Raw genomic sequence first — 23,511 nt, forward strand, 5'->3', positions numbered from 1 at the left:
ATCAATGGCCGACGGAGGGAAGGGAAAAAAAAAAGGAAGAAAAGAAGAAGAAGAAGAAGAAAATGTAAAGGAAACCAGAACAAAAAAAAAAAAAAATTAAAAAATTAAAAAAATTTTAAATTTTGTCCACATGAGCACCGGTTGTGCCACATACGATTGCCGACGTCCACGTCAACAGATGGACTCAATTGGCAAAATGTAAAAAGTTAAGGACTCAATTGGCAAAATCAAAATATTTACGACTAAACCTTTAAAATTGCAATAGATTTAGAATTTTTTGGACAATTTTTCCGAAAATTGCTGTTCCGTACCAGGTAGTGCTCTTTGGCGGAGAAAGTTGCTTTAGTTAGCTAAAGATACGCTATATCTGAGAATCAATAGTCTATAGAGAGAGACGCGGTTTAAAGTGTTTGGGACCAGTAAGTTGTGTATTCGCACTGTTTGCTACAATCTCTTACACAGAGTAAAGCAGCGCACAAATTGGCCATGAGGCTTTTGCCTTAGTGCCACCTCCTTTCTTGGGAAGAAGAGAGATCAAGAATTCGAACCTTGCACCCAGTAGAAGTGGTAAAACGGACCAAGAACCCACGTATTAACATATATTTAAGAGTATGTGTCATAAATAAGTTGCTTAACAAACTTAAGTGGGGTCATAAATGGATTAATTAATAATTTAATGGGCCTTGAATGAGTAATAAATAAGTTACATTCTTATCTTTAGTGAATCATAAAAAGCTTTTCTAATTTTTTATTTTCTTTTTTATTTTTTTCATTTTCATTTTCTTTCTTTATTTTATTTTATTTTTTCCCAATGAGTCCGGCTAGGGCCGGCCGACCCTCATTTTCGCAGCCCTCGCTAGTCATTGGCAAGGGCCGCAATACCCTCGCCGGCCTTTGAAAAAAAATGAAAATTGTAAAGAAAAATAAAAATAAAAAATAAAAAAAGTTCTAGAGAAGAGAATTACGTTCTAGAGAAGATAAATGATTTCATTGTTATGTAAACTACGGAAATTGATATAAAAGAAAACTTTCAATTGTAAATATGGAAGGAAAGTGTCAAATTTCACCCATAACACAAAAAAGGAAGTGTCTGCTCTATTGAGAAATCCCATCCTGGTCTTTCCTCCCCTCTCCCGTGGGATTTTTTTATCCTAGATGTATTCCCCTATATCCCCTCTTTATCCTATTCTAAACAACTGCCAAACAGAGTATAGGATAAAACATATTCTATCCTAGCTTATGTCTTGACGGCCAAACGTAGCCTTTGACCACTTCTCGCTTGAGTGAACTCAAATCGAATGGAATTAACTCCTTGGCTAATAAATTAAAAACGAAAAACTTAAGTTTTATAGCTAAGCTCGTTCCATTTTCTTGTCAAATTCTTTCCTTCCGTGAAAGCTCCTGATTTTTTCGTGGTCACAATTATTCTCATCGACTCTTTCTCATCTCGATAGTGAGAAAACGAGCAAACCAAATTCTCTTGTTCAAAACAAGTTAATATTTAGAATTACTTGGAACTGAAATTCATTTATAAACAACTGCCAATGAATTTGCATCAACCGAAAAGTCTGACCAAAATGAGAAAACTGACGAACCAACCTAAGTAACTTGTAACCAGAACTTTGAGTTGTTCACTAAACTCTTCACATACCAATCACTCGGATCTTTATCACATGCACATCATAGAACCATTTCGCCGGAATTGACAATTGAAAAAACTACGCACAACCAAAATTGGGTCGATTTCTACTAAATATTATCTTGAAATAGAAAATTAACACCACCTTTGGGAAAAACTATGACCCCACATGTGTATCATGTATATCCCCTTTGAACAATGAACACCCCACTCATCTACAAAAAAATCTGAGGGTTGATTTTGAGCCATATAAACACCGACGGCCAGGTTCACAATTTTCCACAAATATGGTTGAGATGTCAATTTGAATGAAGACTTGGAAAAGTAAGTCAAGCATGACCAACGATTGAGACTTCCGTGGTTCTGCTTTATTCGCTCGGTACCCCCCACGGCGCCCGCTAAACTGATTGACAGAGGGAAAAGACTTCATCTTCGCAAATAACGTGTTTGGTAAGTCCAATGGAGAATTTCCTTAAATAGTGAAAAAAAAAATGTGAGAGACATCAGTGCATGTAATTGATGAGAACATTCATCGAATCTATAGTTCTGGTTTCCACCGCGGCCGCCGCCAAGACGATCGTCCTGTTCTACCGACCTTCTTGATTATATTTATGCATGAGGGCAACTCTTCAGGGGCGTCTAATGACTTTTTTCCATCAGAGCTAAAGCTACAGTTAAAGGGCCTCCTCTCCCATGCACGATGTCCACCCAAGACTGTTGATGCAGGAAACAGAGCCGATCGGTGTACAGAGTCTGGTCTCATGTTTCGAACTCAAGACCAAATCTTTCTCGTTTAATGGTATTTATTTTTGAATATCTAATCAAGAAGGTCGGTAGAACAGGACGATCTTTCTCGTTTAATAGTATTTACGGCGCACTTTGCAAACGTAATGCATAACCAGATCCGATCAGCTGTGCGTGCTTGACTTGCTTATATTGTATTCCGATGAGGCGTTCTCGATCCGTAAAAATCTTTCCCTTGGTCACTCCCACTCCGCCTCCGCGCAATAGCTACAGAGATTGCACAACATGTGGGCGGATGGCAAGCGAGTGGCGGGGCAAGAGGAGACGATGGCAAGTGACTGCAGCGGCGGCCGGCAAGTAGGGGGCAAGGGGTGACCAGCACCACTCGCGGCCACTAGTCATCCCCTTCGGATGCCGGATTTCAGAGGGAAAAAAAGGAAAAGAAAACAGAAAAATATAAACAAAAAAATAATTATTAAAAGATTTACAAAAAAAAAAAATTCCACTAGATTTGTATTGAAAGTATTTAAGCAACATTAGTTTTTTTGTTGACAAATTATAAGAAATAAGTAGTCCGTGATTTGGTTAAATATAGAAGTATTTAACTAGTACGGATTGGGTTGGGCAAGAATTAGGTATGGGTTAATCTGTAGTATGCGTCGTTTAATTTGTATTACATTAAAATAGGTCAAAACGAATTAAATAGGTAAATATAAGTTAGACCATTTTTAACCCAACAGGATCTACCCATTTGACAACTGTTCAGCGCCCTTTCAACACCCCACTCATCTTCAAAAAATCTGAGTGTCGGCTTTGAGCCATATAACCACCCAAGGTCAGGATCACCGTTTTCCACAATGAAGACTGGGAATAGTAAGTCGATGAAGACTTGGAAAAGTAAGTCAAGGAGGACCAACGATTGAGACTTTTAAGGTTCTGCGCTATTCACTCCACTCGGTATCCCCCACCGCGCACGCTAAACTGATTGAAAATTGTCCTCGATAGAGGAGGCTTCGGGAGTGATCTTCCACTCTATATAAGTATAGTCATCCATCTTGTTAAACATTATGTAGACCTGAATCATGGCTTCTTCCTTTCTGCTGCCCACCCAGTCTCCTTTAGCTGTCTTCCTCTTCTTCTTCTCGCTCTTCTTGGTTGGCACCACTTCATTTCCTGGTGCAAGCGCTTCTGCTTCCTCCATTCCTGTTTTCGCTATCAATGCGACTGAGAACAAGGATGAAGCAGAGGCTCTCCTGAATTGGAAATCCTCTCTTGACAACCGTAGCCAATCTCTCCTCTCTTCATGGCACGGCAACAATGCTTGCCGCTTTACTGGTGTCACTTGCGACGACCACGGAGCCATCGCCCATCTAAATCTTTCCGATCTTGGTTTGGGAGGAACTCTAGACGGCCTCGACTTTTTGCGCTTAACCAGTGTGGTCATCATTGAACTTAGCAACAACTCGATCCATGGCTCCATTCCCTCGAGTATCGGTGTCGCGACCTAAAAATTGAAGTTAATCATGGTTAACGGATTATTAGGTTAATTAGATTAACTAACCTAATTCGGACTCTCCCAAGTCCTACCGAATCGCAACTTAGGTTCAATTACATGCCAAGATTTTAAATTGGAGCCGCCACTAACCTTTTATGGTAGGTAGATTAGAAACCTAAATAAAGTATTCGGGAGAAAATACTTTATTTCATACGAACCAGAGATTAAATGGATTCGGGGACTTGGTTACATTAACTTTTCAATTAATGCCCTTTCGGTACCCGATTTTCATGAAAAATCCTTAGTTTGATGATTTGAATTAAAATGTTTTTGGGGTTTTCTTTTATTAAATGCAATGCTAATGCAATCTACCTATATGACAAATGAGATGTAATGACATGGAAAAACTACGTGACATGGCATAATGACGTGGCAAATATGCATGACAAAGAAAATATAATAATGCAAACTAAACTATAATGCTATGCAACGTGGATGGTATTTTTTGGTATATTTTTGTGTATTTTCGGATTCATGAAAAAATAAAGGTAAAAACTACTCTAACGTGAAGTAACATCTAATTTAACTTAAGAAATTGATTTCTCAAAGTCCTAATTTTATTAGACATTATTTTCATGCAAAAAGTGAAGAGAAATGTGATTTAGCTTAAGAAAATGTGACATCTTTTTTTGGGATTTTTTAGGAATTTATTTAAACCATGAAAACGATGAAATTTGAACAAAAATAAACAATATTGCCCATAAAACACCTTTAAATCCGAAATTCCGATTTTTATTCACAACATCCCCCGAGATTAGGGTTAGCAAGTGAATATATTATAGAATTACCGTCGTCCCTATATACATAGGGCAAACCTTGAAATTCTATTTAGGAATTAGCGATCCGCTCCTCGAGATCGAGGATTTGATATCTAATTCACACGTACGGGCACGATCGTACTTCGAGATCGAAGTCATATGTTGCCTTTAATGTACGTTTTCCGAGGGACAAGGCACAATTGGGGAGCATGTGTTATGGGCAGTTTTGTTTAAAGATGTGCAAATATTTATTGAATTTTTAAAATCCTTAAGGGATTCTGAAATTTTCAAGGAGATAAGCTCCTATCCAAAAAGGATTTCAAATCTTTTTCAATTTTAGGAAAATTTATCTCTTGAGATTTGAAAAAAGATTTTTTTAGATAACTATCCAAACCTAAAAGATATGATCAGAATTTTTAATGGTTTCAAATTCACCACAAGATAATCTTGAACATTCCAAAAGATGTGCACAATATCTTTAAGATGTGATCGGGATTCAAATTATCTTAAATTCAAAATCAAATATCCAAAAATATGCTCATGATATATATGCAATCATCCACAAAGTCATAAGTCAAGATCTATCAGAGAGTTATCTCAAAAATTTCGAAAAAATCATGAGATTATATTCGAGGATTTCAAAAGAGATTATCTTGCCTAATGAGTCAAAATTCAATTTCCTTTTTGGATGAGGAGCTCTATCGCATGGAGATTTCAAAAGACTAGCATAAATCCCAATCCAATCTATGAGCATATCAAATCTGGCAATTTATTCACAAATTTCGGAAGAACGCAATGCATCTTTCTAGTTGAGTGTTATTTTGTCCAAGCTCAAAATTATCCAATTAACTTTTGAATCATGCAAACCAATTCAGAAATTAACTAGGACAAGCAATTTCACGATAACGCAAGCATCAATTTAGGACAAACGACTCAATCAATCAAAATTCGCAAACAAATAATCATAATATCAAAGTTAGGTGATTTACCTTGGTTGCGAGCTTTGCACTCTTTTGCACTTTCGTCGAAATGTGACGACAAAGCCTTGCGCTTTTGGATCAATGGCAAAGGAGACACGAGTAGGGACCCCCGACGGTGATGAACGTCTCAATGGCTTCTCTTGGCTCAGTAGCTCGATGGTTCGCTACTGCGTGGTGCAAGCTTTCGGTGAAGACTAGTTGCACCAAAAATCACCGAAGATCGCGGGCAAAAGGACCACCAAAGCTGGGCAGCCGTCGATGGAAGCTGTTTGTCGGGACTCGTGGCTAGAAAATAGGAGAATGCATCCAACGTGGGTTGATTCCTCTTCCTCAAGGCTAAACTTGGACTCTTAATTTATCATGATGGATCCGACATCGTTTGAAAGTCCCAAGCGAGTGGATCTTCGTCAAGCTCTCGATGGAAGTTGCTACTTTGACCAATAAACCTCCGTGTGTGTTCCGTGGACCGAGAGCTCTATGGCTTGTGCGCTCTCTCTCTCTCGAATTTTTTGCCCTCAAAGTACTGAACATCCAACCCCCCCAAAACCCTAGTGAAAGAGCTCTATTTATAGAGAAAAGCTTTGCAAGCTTGGGGCTTAAGTTTTGTTAATCCTGCCAAACAAACCCGGGATCAAAGTATGTGATCAATTAAGTCCCAAAGGATCCAATTGCATTAATTTGATTGAAATTTTTGGCACATAATAATTGACATTTTTAATTAAGGCCTTTAAGCTTAAAATACCCCCAAATTCTTCTTTGAATTGCCGTTTTTTTTATTTAAGCTCATATCATCTAACAAATCAAGCTCAAATCTTCTGCCGTCGGTGGTCCAATGCAAAATGCAATGCATGAATACTAAAATTAAATGAAAAAGATGAGCTATTATTTTTGGTAGGAATTAAAATTTAACTCCAGATTTTTATGCAAAATAAATGAATAAGGAGAAATCAAAATTTAGGTGTCAACAATCGGTAACCTTTCCAAACTCAACTATCTAGATCTTTGCGACAATGAACTGTCCGGGGACCTTCCTGCAAGTATAGGTGTGCTGGAGAATCTTCATTCTTTGTACCTATGTGCAAATCAGCTTTCTGGGCCCATTCCTCCTCCTCTTGGAAAATTAGGCAATTTAACCTCATTAAGCCTTTCACTCAATAACTTGTCTGGTCCAATTCCGAGAGAGATTAGTGACTTGAGGAATTTGAAATATCTTTACTTATGGCAAAATGGACTTTCGGGACACATACCTTCAGAAATCGGGAGGCTCGCTTCTCTTATCGAGCTTGATCTATCAGAAAATGAACTCACCGGCTCAATTCCTCATTCCATCGGAAACTTGAGAAGTTTGTCTGTTCTTTACCTCTATCAAAATGGACTTTCAGGACCCATACCTTCAGGAATCGGGAGGCTCACTTCTCTTGTCGAACTTAGTCTACAAAGAAATAAACTCACCGGCTCAATTCCTCATTCCATCGGAAACTTGACAAGTTTGTCTCTTCTTTACCTCTATCAAAATGGACTTTCGGGACCCATACCTTCAGAAATCGGGAGGGTCACTTCTCTTATCAAACTTGATCTATCGGAAAACAAATTCACAGGCTCAATTCCTCGTTCCATCAGAAACTTGACAAGTTTATCTCTTCTTCACCTCTTTGAAAATGGACTTTCGGGACCGATACCTTCGGAAATCGGGAGGCTCGCTTCTCTTATCGAGCTTGATCTATCGGAAAACAAACTCATCAGCTCAATTCCTTGTTACATTAGAAATTTAACAAGTTTATCTACTCTTCAGCTCAAACAAAATGGACTTTCAGGATTGATACCTTCGGAAATCGGGAGGCTCACTTCTCTTAGGAAACTTGATCTATCAGAAAACAAATTCTCAAGCTCAATTCCTCGTTCCATCAGAAACTTAACAAGTTTGTCTATTCTTCACCTCGAACAAAATGGACTTTCAGGATCGATACCTTCAGAAATTGGAAGCTTGGCCAATCTAACTATACTGAACCTTGCCGACAACAAATTCTTTGGTTCCTTGCCTTTCGAATTCAATAAGTTAACACGGTTGACTAGTTTGCAGCTATATGACAACGAACTAGAGGGGGAATTGCCAGAAGACGTATGCCTTGGGGGATTATTGCAATATTTCACAGCCAATAATAATCATTTCACGGGCCCCATCCCCACAAGCCTAGAGAACTGTAGCACATTAATCAGATTGAGGCTCGAGAGAAACCAACTTACTGGAAACATAACAGAAGCTTTCGGAATATATCCACATTTAGATTTTATTGACTTGAGCAGCAATCATTTGAACGGCGAACTTTCGTGGAAATGGGAGCATTGTCGTAATTTAACGAGCTTGAGGATATCAAATAACGACATTTCTGGTGAGATACCTGCAATATTTGGACGGATGGCTCAATTACAGCTACTGGACCTTTCTTCAAATTATTTAAGTGGAGAGATTCCAAGGGAATTGGGAAGCCTGTCGATGCTATTAGAACTCGATTTAAGCAACAACTCGATCATGGGAAATGTCCCCACTGAGATTGGACTTTTATCCCATCTGACACAACTGAACTTGGCATTAAACAATTTGAACGGATCGATACCAGTGCAGTTAAGCTCATGCAAAAGCTTGTGGAGCTTGAACTTGAGCATAAACAAATTTCAGAGAAGCATTCCTCCTGAGATAGGCAACACACAAGTCCTCGAGGTTCTTGATCTCAGTTATAATATTTTGTCAGAAAATATACCAGGAGAGCTTGCAAAACTGAGAAACTTGCAAGTTCTAAATATCTCCCACAATAGCCTGTCTGGTTCCATCCCACAGTCTTTTGGTGATATGTCGGCCCTGACTTCTATCGATGTATCCTACAATGACCTGGAAGGTCCTCTACCAAATGTCAAAGCTTTCAATGAGGCTCCATTCGAGGCAATTCAACATAACAAAGGGCTCTGTGGAAACATTGTTGGTTTGCCGAAATGCAATTCCACTAGGAGCAAGAAGCACAATCGACATGTTGGAGCAAAAATCACAATTATCCTTATTCTCTCATTCTTGGGGTTTCTCCTTCTCTCTTGCACCTTTATCGTTCTAATAATTGTCTATAATCATCGAAGAAGGATTATCAAGAGAGAGGATAATGAAGGGGCAAAAGATTTGGACTTCAAGCGTATTTTGGGTTATGATGGAAAAGTTTTCTATGATCGAATTGTTGAGGCCACGGAAGGATTTGACTCCAAGTACTATGTAGGTGAAGGAGCATATGGAATTGTTTATAAAGTAGAGATTTCAGAAGGTCAAACGTTTGCTGTCAAGCAAACCCGGTCATCCCGTGAAGATACTGAGATCACTGATTTGGTACCATTTGAAAGGGAAATTCAAGCCTTGTCAAATATACGCCATCGCAATATCGTGAAATTTTATGGCTTCTGCTCTCATGCCCAACGCTGTTTTTTGGTGTATGAGTACTTGGAAAGAGGAAGCTTGAGAACAACTTTGAACGATGATCAAAGATCAATAGAATTTGGATGGGACAATAGGATAAATGTGGTCCGAGGAGTTGCAGATGCATTGTCCTATATGCATCACGAATGTTGTCCTCCGTTGATTCATCGAGACTTGACCAGTAACAACATTCTATTGGATCGTGATTATGAGGCTATTGTTTCCGATTTTGGCACTGCAAGACTATTGAGACCGGATTCATCAAACCGGACGGCCATTGCTGGTACCATCGGCTATATTGCTCCAGGTACTTTGCAATTTTTTGCTCAATTTCTATGGCATTCGGTGTCATGCTTCTATCATAGACTTTTACTAGTTTAGTGTAGTTCATTAGTAATTTAGTCGTCATATGAAGATTTGTTATACTTATCTAGAGCTTTCAAGTTCAATATTGATGTGAAGCCTTTAGATTTTCCTCGTACGTAAGAATTGGCAAATCAGGAAAACAACATAATCAATCCATTTCAAGGATATTAAACTCGTTTTAGAAGGTGCTCGTATTTAAGTGTCAAACAAAAGTTTTTGAAGTTTGCCAAAGCATAAACTCCCATACTCAAATCGGTGTAGTAACTGTAGATTAAGTAAAAATTTGTACTTAGCAATCGTCACACGACCTGTCAGGGGAAGTAATGCTGTCAATTTGCATACAACTTATGATTGAGATTGAAAAAATAGTGGATTCTCCGCTTGCAGAGCTGGCTTATTCTTCAGTTCCTACCGAAAAGTGCGATGTGTATAGCTTTGGAGTCATCGCATTGGAGACAATCATGGGAAAGCATCCGGGAGATCATGTCTTTCAAGAGTGTTCATCATCCGTCCAAACTAATTTGATGATGTTGAAGGATGTGCTGGATCAACGTCTCTCACCTTCTAGACTTGGCCTTCGAGATGCGCGGGACGTGGTCTTGATTGCCAAGCTAGCGTTCGAGTGCTTGCAAGCCAATCCGAGGCTTCGACCTACCATGGGACAAGTCTCACGTGAGCTTCGCTTTCAAGTACCCATGGATATGCCACTCTCCGCAGTCAGCTTAGAACAACTTCGCAATCCCAATTTAAAAAAATTTGGAGCATTTCAGGTGATGGTAAGATTTGAAGTTTTCATGTGTTATCGTGTCTGATTTTCACTTATGATGACAACCGCCTTTCGAATATTTTTGAGTTCTCACCAATCCCAACTTGTAATTTTTTTTTATTTTCATTGCAGAGCTAGGTGCGATGTTTATAGTTTGAAGTCGTGACACCAGAAAAAATTTGTGGGAAGATTTCTGGCAAGATCCCATTTCACAATTATTTCCATCTTTTTGCAAAGTGATCAGGAAGTGAATTTGTAAAAATGATCAACATCTTTTGCCATCTCTGGTACGAGATGTAAAGAACATGTAGTTTCCGTTGCTGTGAGAGATAATAGTACTAGCAATATGCGAACTTTTATCGATGTGTAGTGTCATATTTGAATTTTCGATTTATTCCATTAAATCAATTTTGAGTAATGTACGCTATCATCCCGAAACTTTCAAGTGGTCCAATGAAATCCCTAATATATTTTAATATGTTCATGTCATCCTTTCGTTAATTAACCTGAATGAAATATAGCAGGTACACCAATTAAATAAAGTTGACGTTTAACGGCGAAAACTATGTGGATTTCTAGCGTGTCATGTTGACTTAAAATTGCAAAACTGTAATACTTAGCTGATTTCTTTTAAAGCATGGCGAAAAATCCTCCCTCATTCTCCATTAGACACCATTTCGGTTGAAAACTTAAATAAGAACAAGACCACATTATTCATATTTCTTTTTCGGTCAAACATATTATTCATATTAAGTGAGTGGTTTTGTCTTGGCCTGGAAGATTTTCTTCGACACTGCACGACATGGTTAGATTTTATGTGTCTTATTTTTAGTAATTTTTTTTTATTTTCTTATATTCAAAATAAGTTTTTATCTTCCTTTTCTTTATTTCCAAAATATATTTTCGTGTTTTGAATTTATTAGAAAAAAATTTCAGATAAATTAAAAATTAAAAGCTATGTAGGATGACACGTCAACAAATCATAACTAATTAACGGTTATGTCAGCGTTTCCGTTTACTTGTACAACAGAATAATCAATCCCAAAAAAGGCAAAAAGTAAATATATTGATCAAAGATGAAGTATAGGAGCAATAGTGAGCAAATTGAAAAGGTAAACTACCACTGCCTTTTATATTTTAGTGTTCAAGAATTCGAACATTTAGAATAAGATTTCAATAACGTTAACTACTCTTCAAATCTTCATTGGATATTGTTAAAGAAGACAAATGCAGGCTTATCGAAGTGGTTCATCCTTAAAAAACCATAAAAAAAAAAAATCATATACGTTAAGTTGAAGGCTGACCTCGTTGGATTTAAAAAAAATGAAGATTCAATCAGTTTGGCGAAAATGAAACAAGGGTCAAAGTGGATTACGTCAATTAGGTTAAATTGCCTGAACACTATACCAAAACGGACTATATCGTTCGGATCCATAAACCAATCAGGCCTTGATTTGATTAAAAACATAGGAACCAATCTTAGTTGGCAAATCTGTGCCCAAATGATGCCCGGTAAAGCGGGGTATTTCAAACATTGGCCGAGCCATATCTCGATGCACTTCCCGTAGTATACATAGTTACAATTGTTGAGCACCCAACACTAGTCTCCTTTCTCGAAAGATCCAAAGCAAATCGCACACTCTTCTCAATCGATGTCCCAAATTTCGTTGCAGCGATATACCACGGCCTCCACCGTGGGAGGTACTTGTGGCAGCTATTTGACGACGGGAGAGTCGCTAGTTGAAGCTCCACACTAGTCGTGATTCTATTCTTCGTCCCGCCAGCAACTTTTGGAGACAATGAAACAGGAGAAGCATGGTCGCTCATTAGAAATTGCAAACAACCGATGGTAGGTTTTGATTTTCAACATAGCCTTCACTATCTACCAAGTGAATCAATCATTCCCTCATTCCCGATTCAACAGTTTAAATTACTATCTGGCAAAGAATGGACCCAATCAAAGGGATCCTCTCGTCATCTATGTCCTCTTATTGGAATGAATAATCCACTATTTTCTGATTTATTAGGCGTTGATTTTGTAAATCTTTTTCGATTTTTGCTTCCTTTTTTTTCCCGTCATTTTCCTTTTCGGCACTCTAAGTAAAGGTGAGGCCCTTCTTTTTCATCCTTTTGCGCTTTTGTTTTTTTCCCTCTTTCCTGTTTCCGTTTTCCTTTCATTTTAATATAAGATAATGTGCGTGTATTATATGATTCTGTAGTTTATATGTTTGTGGTCGTTGATCATCCTCTAAATAATTTGCAATCAAATGCAAATATAAGTAAACCATTTTATTTTCTTCTTTATGGTCAAATGCTATAGTAACTATAATTTTTCCGTTCAACCGATTTCTACATCCTTAATTTAATCTCTACATGTTAGGGAAGCTTTTTCGATTTTTCCCATTTTTCTTAGGAAATAAAATCTATTTCGATTGAAAAATTGCGTTCAATAAGAAAATGTAATCGCCCGGGTTTTTTTTTCTAATTCAGATGTATCGAAATTTTGTTGTCTTCTTGTAGTTGTGATAAACTATGTTTGTATTTTCACATAAAAGAACAATGGATAAGAGCAAGGGAGGGTCTCCTGATGAAGGGGCGTTAATGGAACTTCACGTTCAAAAATCTCCTCGCCAGCCATATTATTCGGTTCTCCCTTGGGGCACTATGCCATATTATTTGGTTGGAAAGAAATGATATTTTGTTTAGACATAAGACCTTTTTCGTCCCAGGAATCGCTAAGCATATCACCAAGCTCGTGAGGGACACAGCTCTCACCTTTGGACATGTTGAAGACAACTCTTCCAATCGGCGGCTGCAGGCTAACTGGGGTATTTCCTCTTCAATCTTCCAACCCGGAAGACTAGTTTAGGCTGGTCCCTCTTTTGCTAGCTGGCTACTCTGATGGGGTACTTGTGTTGTTTTTCTCCCTTCTTGCCTGGTTGTATATAGTGCCGGTTGCTTAGTAGTTGTTTTACCTTTAGTGGTCTTTTGCTTGGCCGTACACCTTTGCACCCGTGGTGACATACCTATGTAACCTTGGGTACGAGGTTTTTGTGTTCGGCCTACCATCTTTTGTAAGTATCGCTTTTGGAAAGTTAATACACAGCTCACCTTACCCCCAAAAAAAAAAAAAATCCTCGCCAGCCAATCAAAATGCTCGTTAACCTCAGCCAAGCCTAGCTGGCCCAATCAAACCCGACCTGCACCATGCCAATGTCCTCGACGTGTGATCTGAATGATCGCTTTAATTGAACTCAGTTAAACCGTGTGAGACTTTTCATTCTGCAGCATATAGTTTGAGAGTTGTAATTTCATTTTTACACCTTTGCTTTGGAGGAGGAAAATGGCTTGCTTGTAATTTCATTATGCAGCATAAAGTTTAAGACTTTCAGTTGATCTCTGAGTTCCTTCCACCTTTCTTTCCTTCCTTGTCTGTTCGTCGTGATCGGTGCTGTTTGCTGAATGCGAAGGCCATAATCCTATGCCCGAACGTGCCTGTGTACATCGCGCGCTTTGCCATCGCAAGCAGAAGTATGTACGAGTTCTAACTCTTCTTTTTCTCTTCCAGTTATCTGTGCTAAATTCTGCTGACAGTTGATTTTCTTGCCTTTGACCGAGATACAAGCTTTGACTCATTTGCGTTTTTTATGCAGTGATTGGCGGAAAGTCGAGGAGGATGGCAGAAAGCTCTTCAGCTCGATCATGATTCTGTCCAGGTTTGCGAGTGGGAGTTATCCCTTTCCGCGTTTTACTTTGTGGAAAATGGTGTACTAGTGTCATTTGCAAAATCGTCGTGCTTTGTTTCTTCTTGTTTTGTTTGTTAGTTTGGTTCTCATTTGGCAACAGTTTTTACATGGAATAGAAAGACCACGTATGCGATCAGCTTGACTATAATTGAAGCCAGGATTGCTCCTGATCCAGGCTATAGTGGAAAACAAGATAATGCAAGCTAGTTGGCTGCTTAATTTGTGTTTTACAAGGACTCGATGGCTTTTCGATTTAGGCAGACTGAAAGTTGGACTCCTTCCGCTGGTTCTGAAGAGTGAGCATGAATCCATTGGAGGTTTCATCCTCATCAAACCACTTGGCCACCTGCATTGTCCGGAGAAATGTGGGATCAGGTTGATGGGGTTTAACCTGTCAAATTGGGGCATTTCCAAGTACAGTTTTCTCTTCTTCTTTTAGGTTGGGGTGGGGGGCCAGATCTCACGGGTTCGACATTGTTTTCTATAGAAAGCAACCGTTATGAATGGGCATAGTCTGTGAAGTCCCAGGCATACCGTGCGATAGAATTTCCCCTTTCTAGTGTTAATAGAGTGGAGAAAAACATTTGTAGGTTGTTGAAAGAGCCCATTGATAAGTAGAGAAGCCAACCATTCCAGCGTGACTCGAACTCTTAACACATGACTCTGGCACACCTTCTACTGTTAAGCCAAGCATTCCCATCAGCGAAGGTTGCTGGCCTCAGGCAAGGGCAACCCACCTGAGGGCGGCAACCTTCGCTAGCCATTGCCAGGCTCATCAATGGCCAGCGAGGGATGGGAAAAAAAAAAGAAGAAGAAGAAAATGTAAATGAAAAAAAAAAAATAAAAAAGCTAAAATATTATTAAATTTTGTCCACATGAGCATCGATCGTGCTACGTGCGATGGCTGGCGTCTACGTCAGCGGATGGACTCAATTGGCAAAATATAAAAAGTTAGGGACTCAATTGGCAAAATCAAAAGGTTTTCCACTGAACTTGCAAAATTGCAATAGATTTAGAACTTGTTGGACAATTTTTCCGAAAATTGTTATTCCATACCAAGTAGTTCTCTTTGGTGGATAAAGTTGCTTCAGTTAGCTAAAGATACGCTATATCTGAGAATCAATATTCTATACAGAGCGAGAGAGACGCGGTTTAAAGTGTATGGGATCGGTAAGTTGTGTATTCGCACTGTTTGCTACAATCTCTTACACAGAATAAAGCAGCGCACAAATTGGCCATGAGGCTTTTGCCTTAGTGCCACCTCCTTTCTTGGGAAGAAGAGAGATCAAGAATTCGAACCTTGCACCCAGTAGAAGTGGTAAATGGACCAAGAACCCACGTATTAACCTATATTTAAGAGTATGGGTCATAAATGAGTTACTTAACAAGCCTAAGTGGGTTATAAATGATCTAATTAACAATTTAATGGGCCTTAAATGAGTCATAAATAGGTTACCTTCTTATCTTAAGTGAGTCATTAAAAGGTTTTCTAATTTTTTATTTTCTTTTTTCCTTTTTTCTTTTTTTTCTTTATTTTATTTTATTTTTTCCCGACAAGTCCGGCGAGGGGCACCAACAGACCCTCGCCTGTCACAAGCGAGGGCTAGCCGACCGTCATTTTCGCAGCCCTCGCTAGTCACTAGCGAGGGCCACAATACCCTCGCCAGCCTTTGGAAAAAAATGAAAATTATAAAAAATAAATAAATAAGGAAAAGTAAAAAAATAGTTTTTTTGAAAAATAACAAATAACAATTTTTGTATGTGCACCTACAAAATAACGACGAATCAGCCTAAATAAATTGTAAATGGAACTTTGAGCTATTCGCTAAACTCTTGTTACAGTACCGGAGGAGGCCTAGGTTCCCTTAAAGTAACTTACTCATATTCTTGTTGCTACTTTGTTTTTTCTCCAAAATAGGAAAGCGTAAAAGTTACTCCGCGAAAAAGAGATCACTCCGATCATTATCATGTGCACGGCATAGAACCGAGTCAATCGGATGTCACATGGAAGAAATCAAAATTTAGTTGATTGCTACAAAATATTATTTTGATGAAAAAAAAAATAGTCACCACCTCTGGGAAAATATAGAGGTCTCAGAACCTTAAATCCCAAAATAGTGTGGATTCCTTTCAACGAAGACTTGGAAAAGTAAGTCAAGCATGACCACCGATTGAGACTTACATGGTTTTGCGCTATTCAATTTCACTCATTATCTCCCACGGGGCACGCTAAAATGATTGAAAAGTGCGAATGACTTTAGCTGCGCTTGTTTCCCGAAAAAAATAAGTACTTTCAAAATTATTTTTTCAAAAATGATCGTTGGTATAACTTGAAATATTTTGACAATGAAAAAGAATTTTTATCATCCATAACAATTTATGTATAAATGTTGGGCAGAGCTTTTTCCAATCCTCCTTTGACTTAGACAATCCTTTTTCTTTGTGTTTTGACCATACTATCCCTTATTGAACCCGCCACTCTACAAAAGTGGCCCCTTCTTTGTTTGGTCAATGCTTTTTATTTTGTTTCGATCTTGTGGGTCTCACTTTCCTTCTTCTTCTTTCTGTTTCACGCTTTGGACGTCCTAAGCTCTCGGCTCTTGCAATTCTTCTCTCTGTCCATTCTCTTCTTTCTACGCCTCCCTAACAGACGCCTCTATGGCTAGAGAGGAGAGAGAAAGGGAACTCTCTTTTGTCTTTTTAACTCTCTCCCTCTTCTGAAAGAATTCTTTTTTTCTGGCAAAACAAAAATATATATATTAAGAACAAAAAGGATTTGCAGATTCCGAGGCTCCATTTGAAGTGAGATTAGCTCGCTTTAAACCGTTTAACTCCCGTAAAGACGATGGAAACGGAGGATGAATGTGCTTCAAGTGATTCAAACACAAGTCGCTACAACTCTCGAGAAAAAGAAGCTCCAGGAGTTTTTACAAATGCAATGTTACTCCATCAACTCCATTCTAAATCCATGGTTTGCTGCATTTGGGAAATTCAAGAGGTCAGAAACTTCATAGTTCTAACCTTACCAAAAAAAAAAAGAAACTTCATAGTTCTCCTATATTAAAGCATTAGAGACCTCGTGAAGGGTGGCATCTCCATCTAAGCTCTGTTCCGAAACCGAAATTCCAAGAAAAACCAAGATAAACAAACTACTTCTTAGCCTAAGACCCTTGCTTACCTGTAGCAATGACCACTCAATTCGAATGGCCTTAACTTTGCTTCCAAAATGTGGTCGATTTTTACACACAAAAAAAATTATCTTGAAATAGAAAATTGGCACCACCTCTGGGAAAATATAGAGGTCTCAGAACAAGGGCATCCCTTGTCGACGCCCCACTCATCTACAAAAATTCTGAGTGTCGATGTTGAGCCCCATAACGATTAGCCACCCGCGGTCAGGATGGCCATTCTCCACAACGAAGACTTGGAATAGTAAGTCAAGCATGACCAATGGCCGACTGAGAATTTTATGGTTCTGCACTATTCACTCCACTCAGTATCCACCGCCGCGCACGCTAAACTGATTGAAAATGGCAAACGTGGTTTGGGGAGTGATCTTCCACTCTATATAAGTATAGTCGCTCATTAACGTTATGTAGAGCTTCACCATCTCCCGCCCCCCAAAACTCAATCATCCCCCAAATCATGGCTTCTTCCTTTTTGCTGTCCAACCGGTCTCCTTTTGCTGTCTTCTTCTTCTTCTCGCTCTTCTTGGTTGGCACCACTTCATTTCATGGTGTAGTTGCTTCTGCTTCCTCCACTTCTCTCTTCGCCATCGATGCGACCGAGAATAAGGATGAAGCAGAGGCTCTCTTGCATTGGAAATCAACTCTTGCCAACCGTAGCCAATCGCTCCTCTCTTCATGGCACGGCCACAATCCTTGCCGCTTTACCGGTGTCGCTTGCAACGACCACGGAGCCATCAGTCATCTAAGTCTTTCCAGTCTCGGTTTGGGAGGAACTCTAGACGGCCTCGACTTCTCGCGCTTAACCAATGTGGTCAGCTTTGACCTTTCCAACAACTCGATCCATGGCTCCATTCCCTCGAGTATCGGTAACCTTTCCAAACTCAACTTTCTTGATCTTTGCTTCAATAAACTGTCTGGGAACATTCCTCCAAGTATAGGCACACAGGAGACTCTTCATTCTTTGTACCTATGTGCAAATCAGCTTTCTGGACCCATTCCTCCTTCTCTTGGAAACTTATGCAATTTAACTGAATTAGGCCTTTCACGCAATAAATTGTCCGGTCCCATTCCGAGAGAAATTAGTGATTTGAGCAATTTGAAATCTCTTTTCTTATGGGAAAATGAACTTTCGGGATCCATACCTTCAGAATTCGGGAGGCTCAATTCTCTTATCAGACTTGACCTATCAGAAAACAATATCACCGGCCCCATACCGTCAGAAATTGGGAACCTGACCAATCTAACTCTACTGAACCTTGCCAACAATAAATTCTTTGGTTCCTTGCCTTATGAATTCAATAAGATAACACGGTTGACTACTTTGCATCTATATAATAATGAACTAGAGGGGGAATTGCCAAAAGACGTATGCCTTGGGGGATCATTGCAATATTTCACAGCCAATAATAATCAGTTCACAGGACCCATCCCAACAAGCTTAGAGAACTGTAGCACATTAATCAGATTGAGGCTAGATGGAAATCAACTTACTGGAAACATAACAGAAGCTTTCGGAATATATCCACATTCAGATTTTATTGACTTGAGCAGTAATCGTTTGAACGGTGAACTTTCATGGAAATGGAAGCATTGCCGTAATTTGACGAGCTTAAGGATATCAAACAATGACATCTCTGGTGAGATACCCTCGATATTTGGAAGGATGGCTCAATTACAGCTACTGAACCTTTCTTCAAATAACTTAAGTGGAGAGATTCCAAGGGAATTGGGACGCCTGTCGATGCTATTTGAACTCGATTTGAGCAACAACTCGATCATGGGAAATGTCCCCACTGAGATTGGACTTTTATCCCATTTGGCACACTTGAACTTGGCATCAAACAATTTGAGGGGATCGATACCGGGGCAGTTAGGTTCATGCAAAAGCTTGTTGAGCTTGAACTTGAGCATAAACAAATTTCGGAGAAGCATTCCTCTTGAGATAGGCAACACACAAGTCCTCGAGGTTCTTGATCTAAGTTGTAATATTTTGTCAGAAAATATACCAGGAGAGCTTGCAAAACTGAGAAACTTGCAAGTTCTAAATATCTCCCACAATAGCCTATCTGGTTCCATCCCACAGTCTTTTGGTGATATGTCGGCCTTGACTTCTATTGATATATCCTACAATGACCTAGAAGGTCCTCTCCCAAATGTCAAGGCTTTCAATGAGGCTCCATTTGAGGCAATTCAACATAACAAAGGGCTCTGTGGGAACGTTGTGGGTTTATCGAAATGCAATTCCACCGGAAGCAAGAAGCCCAATCGGCATGTTGGAGCAAAAATCACAATTATCCTTATTCTCTCATTCTTGGGGTTTCTCCTTCTCTCTTGCACCTTTATCGTTCTAATAATCGTCTATAATCGTCGAAGAAGGATTATCAAGAGAGAGGACAATGAAGGGGCAACGGATTTGGACTTCAGGCGTATTTTGGGTTATGATGGCAAAGTTTTCTATGATCGAATCGTTGAGGCCACGGAAGGATTTGACTCCAAGTACTATGTGGGTGAAGGAGCATATGGCATTGTTTATAAAGCAGAGATATCAGAAGGTCAAACGTTTGCTGTCAAGCAAACCCGGTCATCCCGTGAAGGTACTGAGATCGCTGATTTGGTACCATTTGAAAGGGAAATTCAAGCCTTGTCAAATATACGCCATCGCAACATCGTGAAATTTTATGGCTTCTGCTCTCATGCCCAACGTTGTTTTTTGGTGTATGAGTACTTGGAAAGAGGAAGCTTGAGAACAACTTTGAACGATGATCAAAGATCAATAGAATTTGGATGGGACAAGAGGATAAATGTGGTCCGAGGAGTTGCAGATGCATTGTCCTATATGCATCGCGAATGTTGTCCTCCGTTGATTCATCGAGACTTGACCAGTAACAACATTCTATTGGATCGTGATTATGAGGCTCATGTTTCCGATTTTGGCACTGCAAGACTATTGAGACCGGATTCATCAAACTGGACAACCATTGCTGGTACCATCGGCTATATTGCTCCAGGTACTTTGCAATTTTTTGCTCAATTTCTATGGCATTCGGTGTCAGGCTTGTATCATAGACTTTTACTAGTTTAGTGTAGTTCATTAGTAATTTAGTCGCCATATGAAGATTTGTTATACTAATCTAGAGCTTTCAAGTTCAATATTGACGTGGGGCCTTTAGATTTTCCTCATAAGTAAGAATTGGCAAATGAGGAACACAACATAATCAATCTATTTCAAGGTATTAAGCTCGTTTTACCTAGAAGGTGCTCGTATTTTAAGTGTCGAACAAAAGTTTTGAACTTTGCCAAAGCATAAACTCCCATACTCAAATCGGTGTTGTTACTATAGATTAAGCAAAAATCTATACTTGCAATCGTCACACGTCCTATCATGGGAAGCAATGTTGTCAACTTGGATGCAACTTATGATCGAGATTGAAAAAACAGTGGATTTTGCGCTTGCAGAGCTGGCTTACTCTTCAGTTCCTACCGAAAAGTGTGATGTGTATAGCTTTGGAGTCATCGCATTGGAGACAATCATGGGAAAGCATCCAGGAGATTATGTCTCTCGAGAATGTTCATCATCCGCCCAAACTAAGTTGATGATGTTGAAGGATGTGTTGGATCAACGTCTCTCACCTTCTAGACTTGGCCTTCGAGATGCGCAGGACGTGGTCTTGATTGCCAAGCTAGCGTTCGAGTGCTTGCAAGCCAATCCGAGGCTTCGACCTACCATGGGACAAGTCTCACGTGAACTTCGCATTCAAGTACCTCTGGATATGCCACTCTCTGCAGTCAGCTTAGAGCAACTTAGCGATCCCAATTTAAAAAAATTTGGAGCATTTCAGGTGATGTTAAGATTTGAAGTTTTCATGTGTTATTGTGTCTAATTTTCACTTATGATGACGATCCCCTTTTGAATATTTTTGAGTTCTCACCAATCCCCACTTGTGATTTTTGATTTTTATTGCAGAGCTAGGTGCGATGTTTATAGTTTGAAGTCATGACACCTGAAAAAATTATGGGAATATTTCTGGCAAGATCCCATTACACAATTATTTCCATCTTTTTGCAAAGTGATCAGGAAGTGAATTCGGAAAAATGATCAACATCTTTTGCCATCCCTTATACGAGATGTAAAGAACATGCAGTTTCCATTGCTGTAAGAAATAATAGTACTAGCAATATGTGAACTTATATCGATGTGCAATGTCATATTTGAATGTTCAATGTATTCCATTAAATTAATTTTGAGTAATGTGCATTATCATCCCGAAACTTTCAAGTGGTCCAATGAAATCCCTAATATATTTTAATATGTTCATGTCGTCCTTTCATTAATTAACCTGAATGAAATATAGCAGGTACTCCAATTAAACAAAGTTGATGTTTAATGGCGAAAACTACGTGGATTTCTAGCGTGTCATGTTGACTTAAAATTGCAAAACTATAATACTTAGTTGATTTCTTTTAAAGGATGGGGAAAAATCCTCCCTCATTCTCCATTAGACACCATTTCGGTTGAAAACTTAAATAAGAACAAGACCACATTACTCATATTTTTTTTTCCGGTCAAACACATTAACCATATTAAGTGAGTGGTTTTGTCTTGGCTTGGAAGCTTTTCTTCGACACTGCACGACATGGTTAGATTTTATGTGTCTTATTTTTAGTAATTTTTGTTTTTATTTTCTTATTTTTTATAAGTTTTTATCTTCCTTTTCCTTATTTCCAAAATATATTTTTGTATTTTGAATTTATTAGAAAAAATTTCAGATAAATTAAAAGCTATGTAGGATGACAAGTCAGTGAATCATAGCTAATTAATGGTTATGTCAGTATTTCCGTTTTCTTGTATAACGGAATAATCAATCCCAAAACATGAAAAAGTACATATGGTTGAGGGCCTATATTGATCAGAGACAAAGTATAGGAACAATAGTGAGCAAATTGAAAAGGTAAACTACCACTGCCTTTTATATTTTAGTGTTCAAGAATTCGAACATTTAGAATAAGATTTCAATAAAGTTAACTGCTCTTCAAATCTTTGTTGGATATTGTTAAAGAAGACAAATGCAGGCTTATCGAAATGGTTCATCTTAAAAAAACAATAAAAAAAAAATCATATATGTTAAGTTGAAGGCTGACCTCATTGGATTAAAAAAAATGAAGATTCAATCAGTTTGGTCAAAATGAAACAAGGGTCAAAGTGGATTACATCGATTAGGTTAAATTGCCCGAACACTATACCAAAACGGAATATATCGCTCGGATCCATAAACCAATCAGGCCTTGATCTGATTAAAAACATAGGAACCAATCTTAGTTGGCAAATTTGTGCCCAAATGATGCCCGATAAAGCGGGGTATTTCGAACATTGGCCGAGCCATTTCTCGATGCACTTCCCATAGCATGCATGGTTACAATTGTTGAGCACCCAACACTAGCCTCCTTTCTCAAAAGATCCAAAGCAAATCGCACACTCTTCACAATCAATGTCCAAAATTTCATCGCAGCGATATACCACAGCCTCCACCATGGGAGGGACTTGTGGGAGCTATTTGACACCACGAGAGTCGCTAGTTGAGGCTCCGCACTAGTTGCCGGTCTATTCTTCGTCTCAACAGCACTTTTTGGAGAAGATGAAACAGGCGAAGCATGGTCGCTCATTAGAAACTACAAACAACCGATGGTAGGTTTTGATTTTCAAAATAGCCTTCACTATCTACCAAGTGAATCAATCATTCCCTAATTCCCGATTCAATAGTTTAAATTACTGTCCGGCAAAGAATGGAGCCAATCAAAGGGACCCTCTCGTCATCTATCTCCTTTTATTGGAATGAATAATCCACTATTTTCTGATTTATTAGGCATCAATTTTGCAAATCTTTTTCGATTTTTTCTTCCTTTTTTCCCTTCATTTTCCTTTATGGCACTCTAAGTAAAGGTAAGGCCCTTTTTTCATCCTTTCTCGATTTTTTTTTTTTCCTCTTTCCTGTTTCCTTTTTCCTTTCATTTTAATATAAGATAATTCGCGTGTATTACAAGATTATGGAGTTTATATGTTTGTGGTCGTTGATCATCCTCTAAATAATTTGCAATCAAATACAAATATAAGTAAACCATTTTATTTTCTTCTTGATTCTATTTACTAAATTGATAAAAAAAAAAAGATTATAGTCGTTATGGTCAAATGCTATAGCAACTATAATTTTCCCATTCAACCAATCTATACATCCTTAATTTAATCTCTGCATGTTAGGGACGCTTCGGGCCCGTATGATAATCATTCGATTCTCTCGATTCTGTTTCCCAAAACAAAAA

At 38.7% G+C, this 23,511-nt stretch overlaps 1 protein-coding gene across 2 annotated transcripts; it reads left to right on the plus strand.

Moving 5' to 3' along the window:
• Positions 1-3,460: 3,460 nt before the first annotated feature.
• On the plus strand, positions 3,461-21,174 carry LOC115728568 (MDIS1-interacting receptor like kinase 2-like). Of its 2 annotated transcripts, XM_048283203.1 has the most exons (3): positions 3,461-3,877; positions 19,338-20,204; positions 20,653-21,174. In XM_048283203.1, exons 1-3 carry the CDS (start codon positions 3,466-3,468, stop codon positions 21,075-21,077), a joined length of 1,704 nt encoding a protein of 567 aa, XP_048139160.1. In that variant the 5' UTR covers positions 3,461-3,465; the 3' UTR covers positions 21,078-21,174. The 2 variants fall into 2 exon arrangements, with proteins under 2 accessions (XP_048139160.1, XP_030514745.2); XM_030658885.2 differs by lacking the exon at positions 3,461-3,877 and having other exon boundaries at positions 17,600-20,204; positions 20,653-21,160.
• The last annotated feature ends 2,337 nt before the right edge of the window (positions 21,175-23,511 follow it).

This window comes from Rhodamnia argentea, chromosome 7 (genome assembly GCF_020921035.1).
Source record: "Rhodamnia argentea isolate NSW1041297 chromosome 7, ASM2092103v1, whole genome shotgun sequence".
NCBI classification, from domain to species: Eukaryota; Viridiplantae; Streptophyta; class Magnoliopsida; order Myrtales; family Myrtaceae; genus Rhodamnia; species Rhodamnia argentea.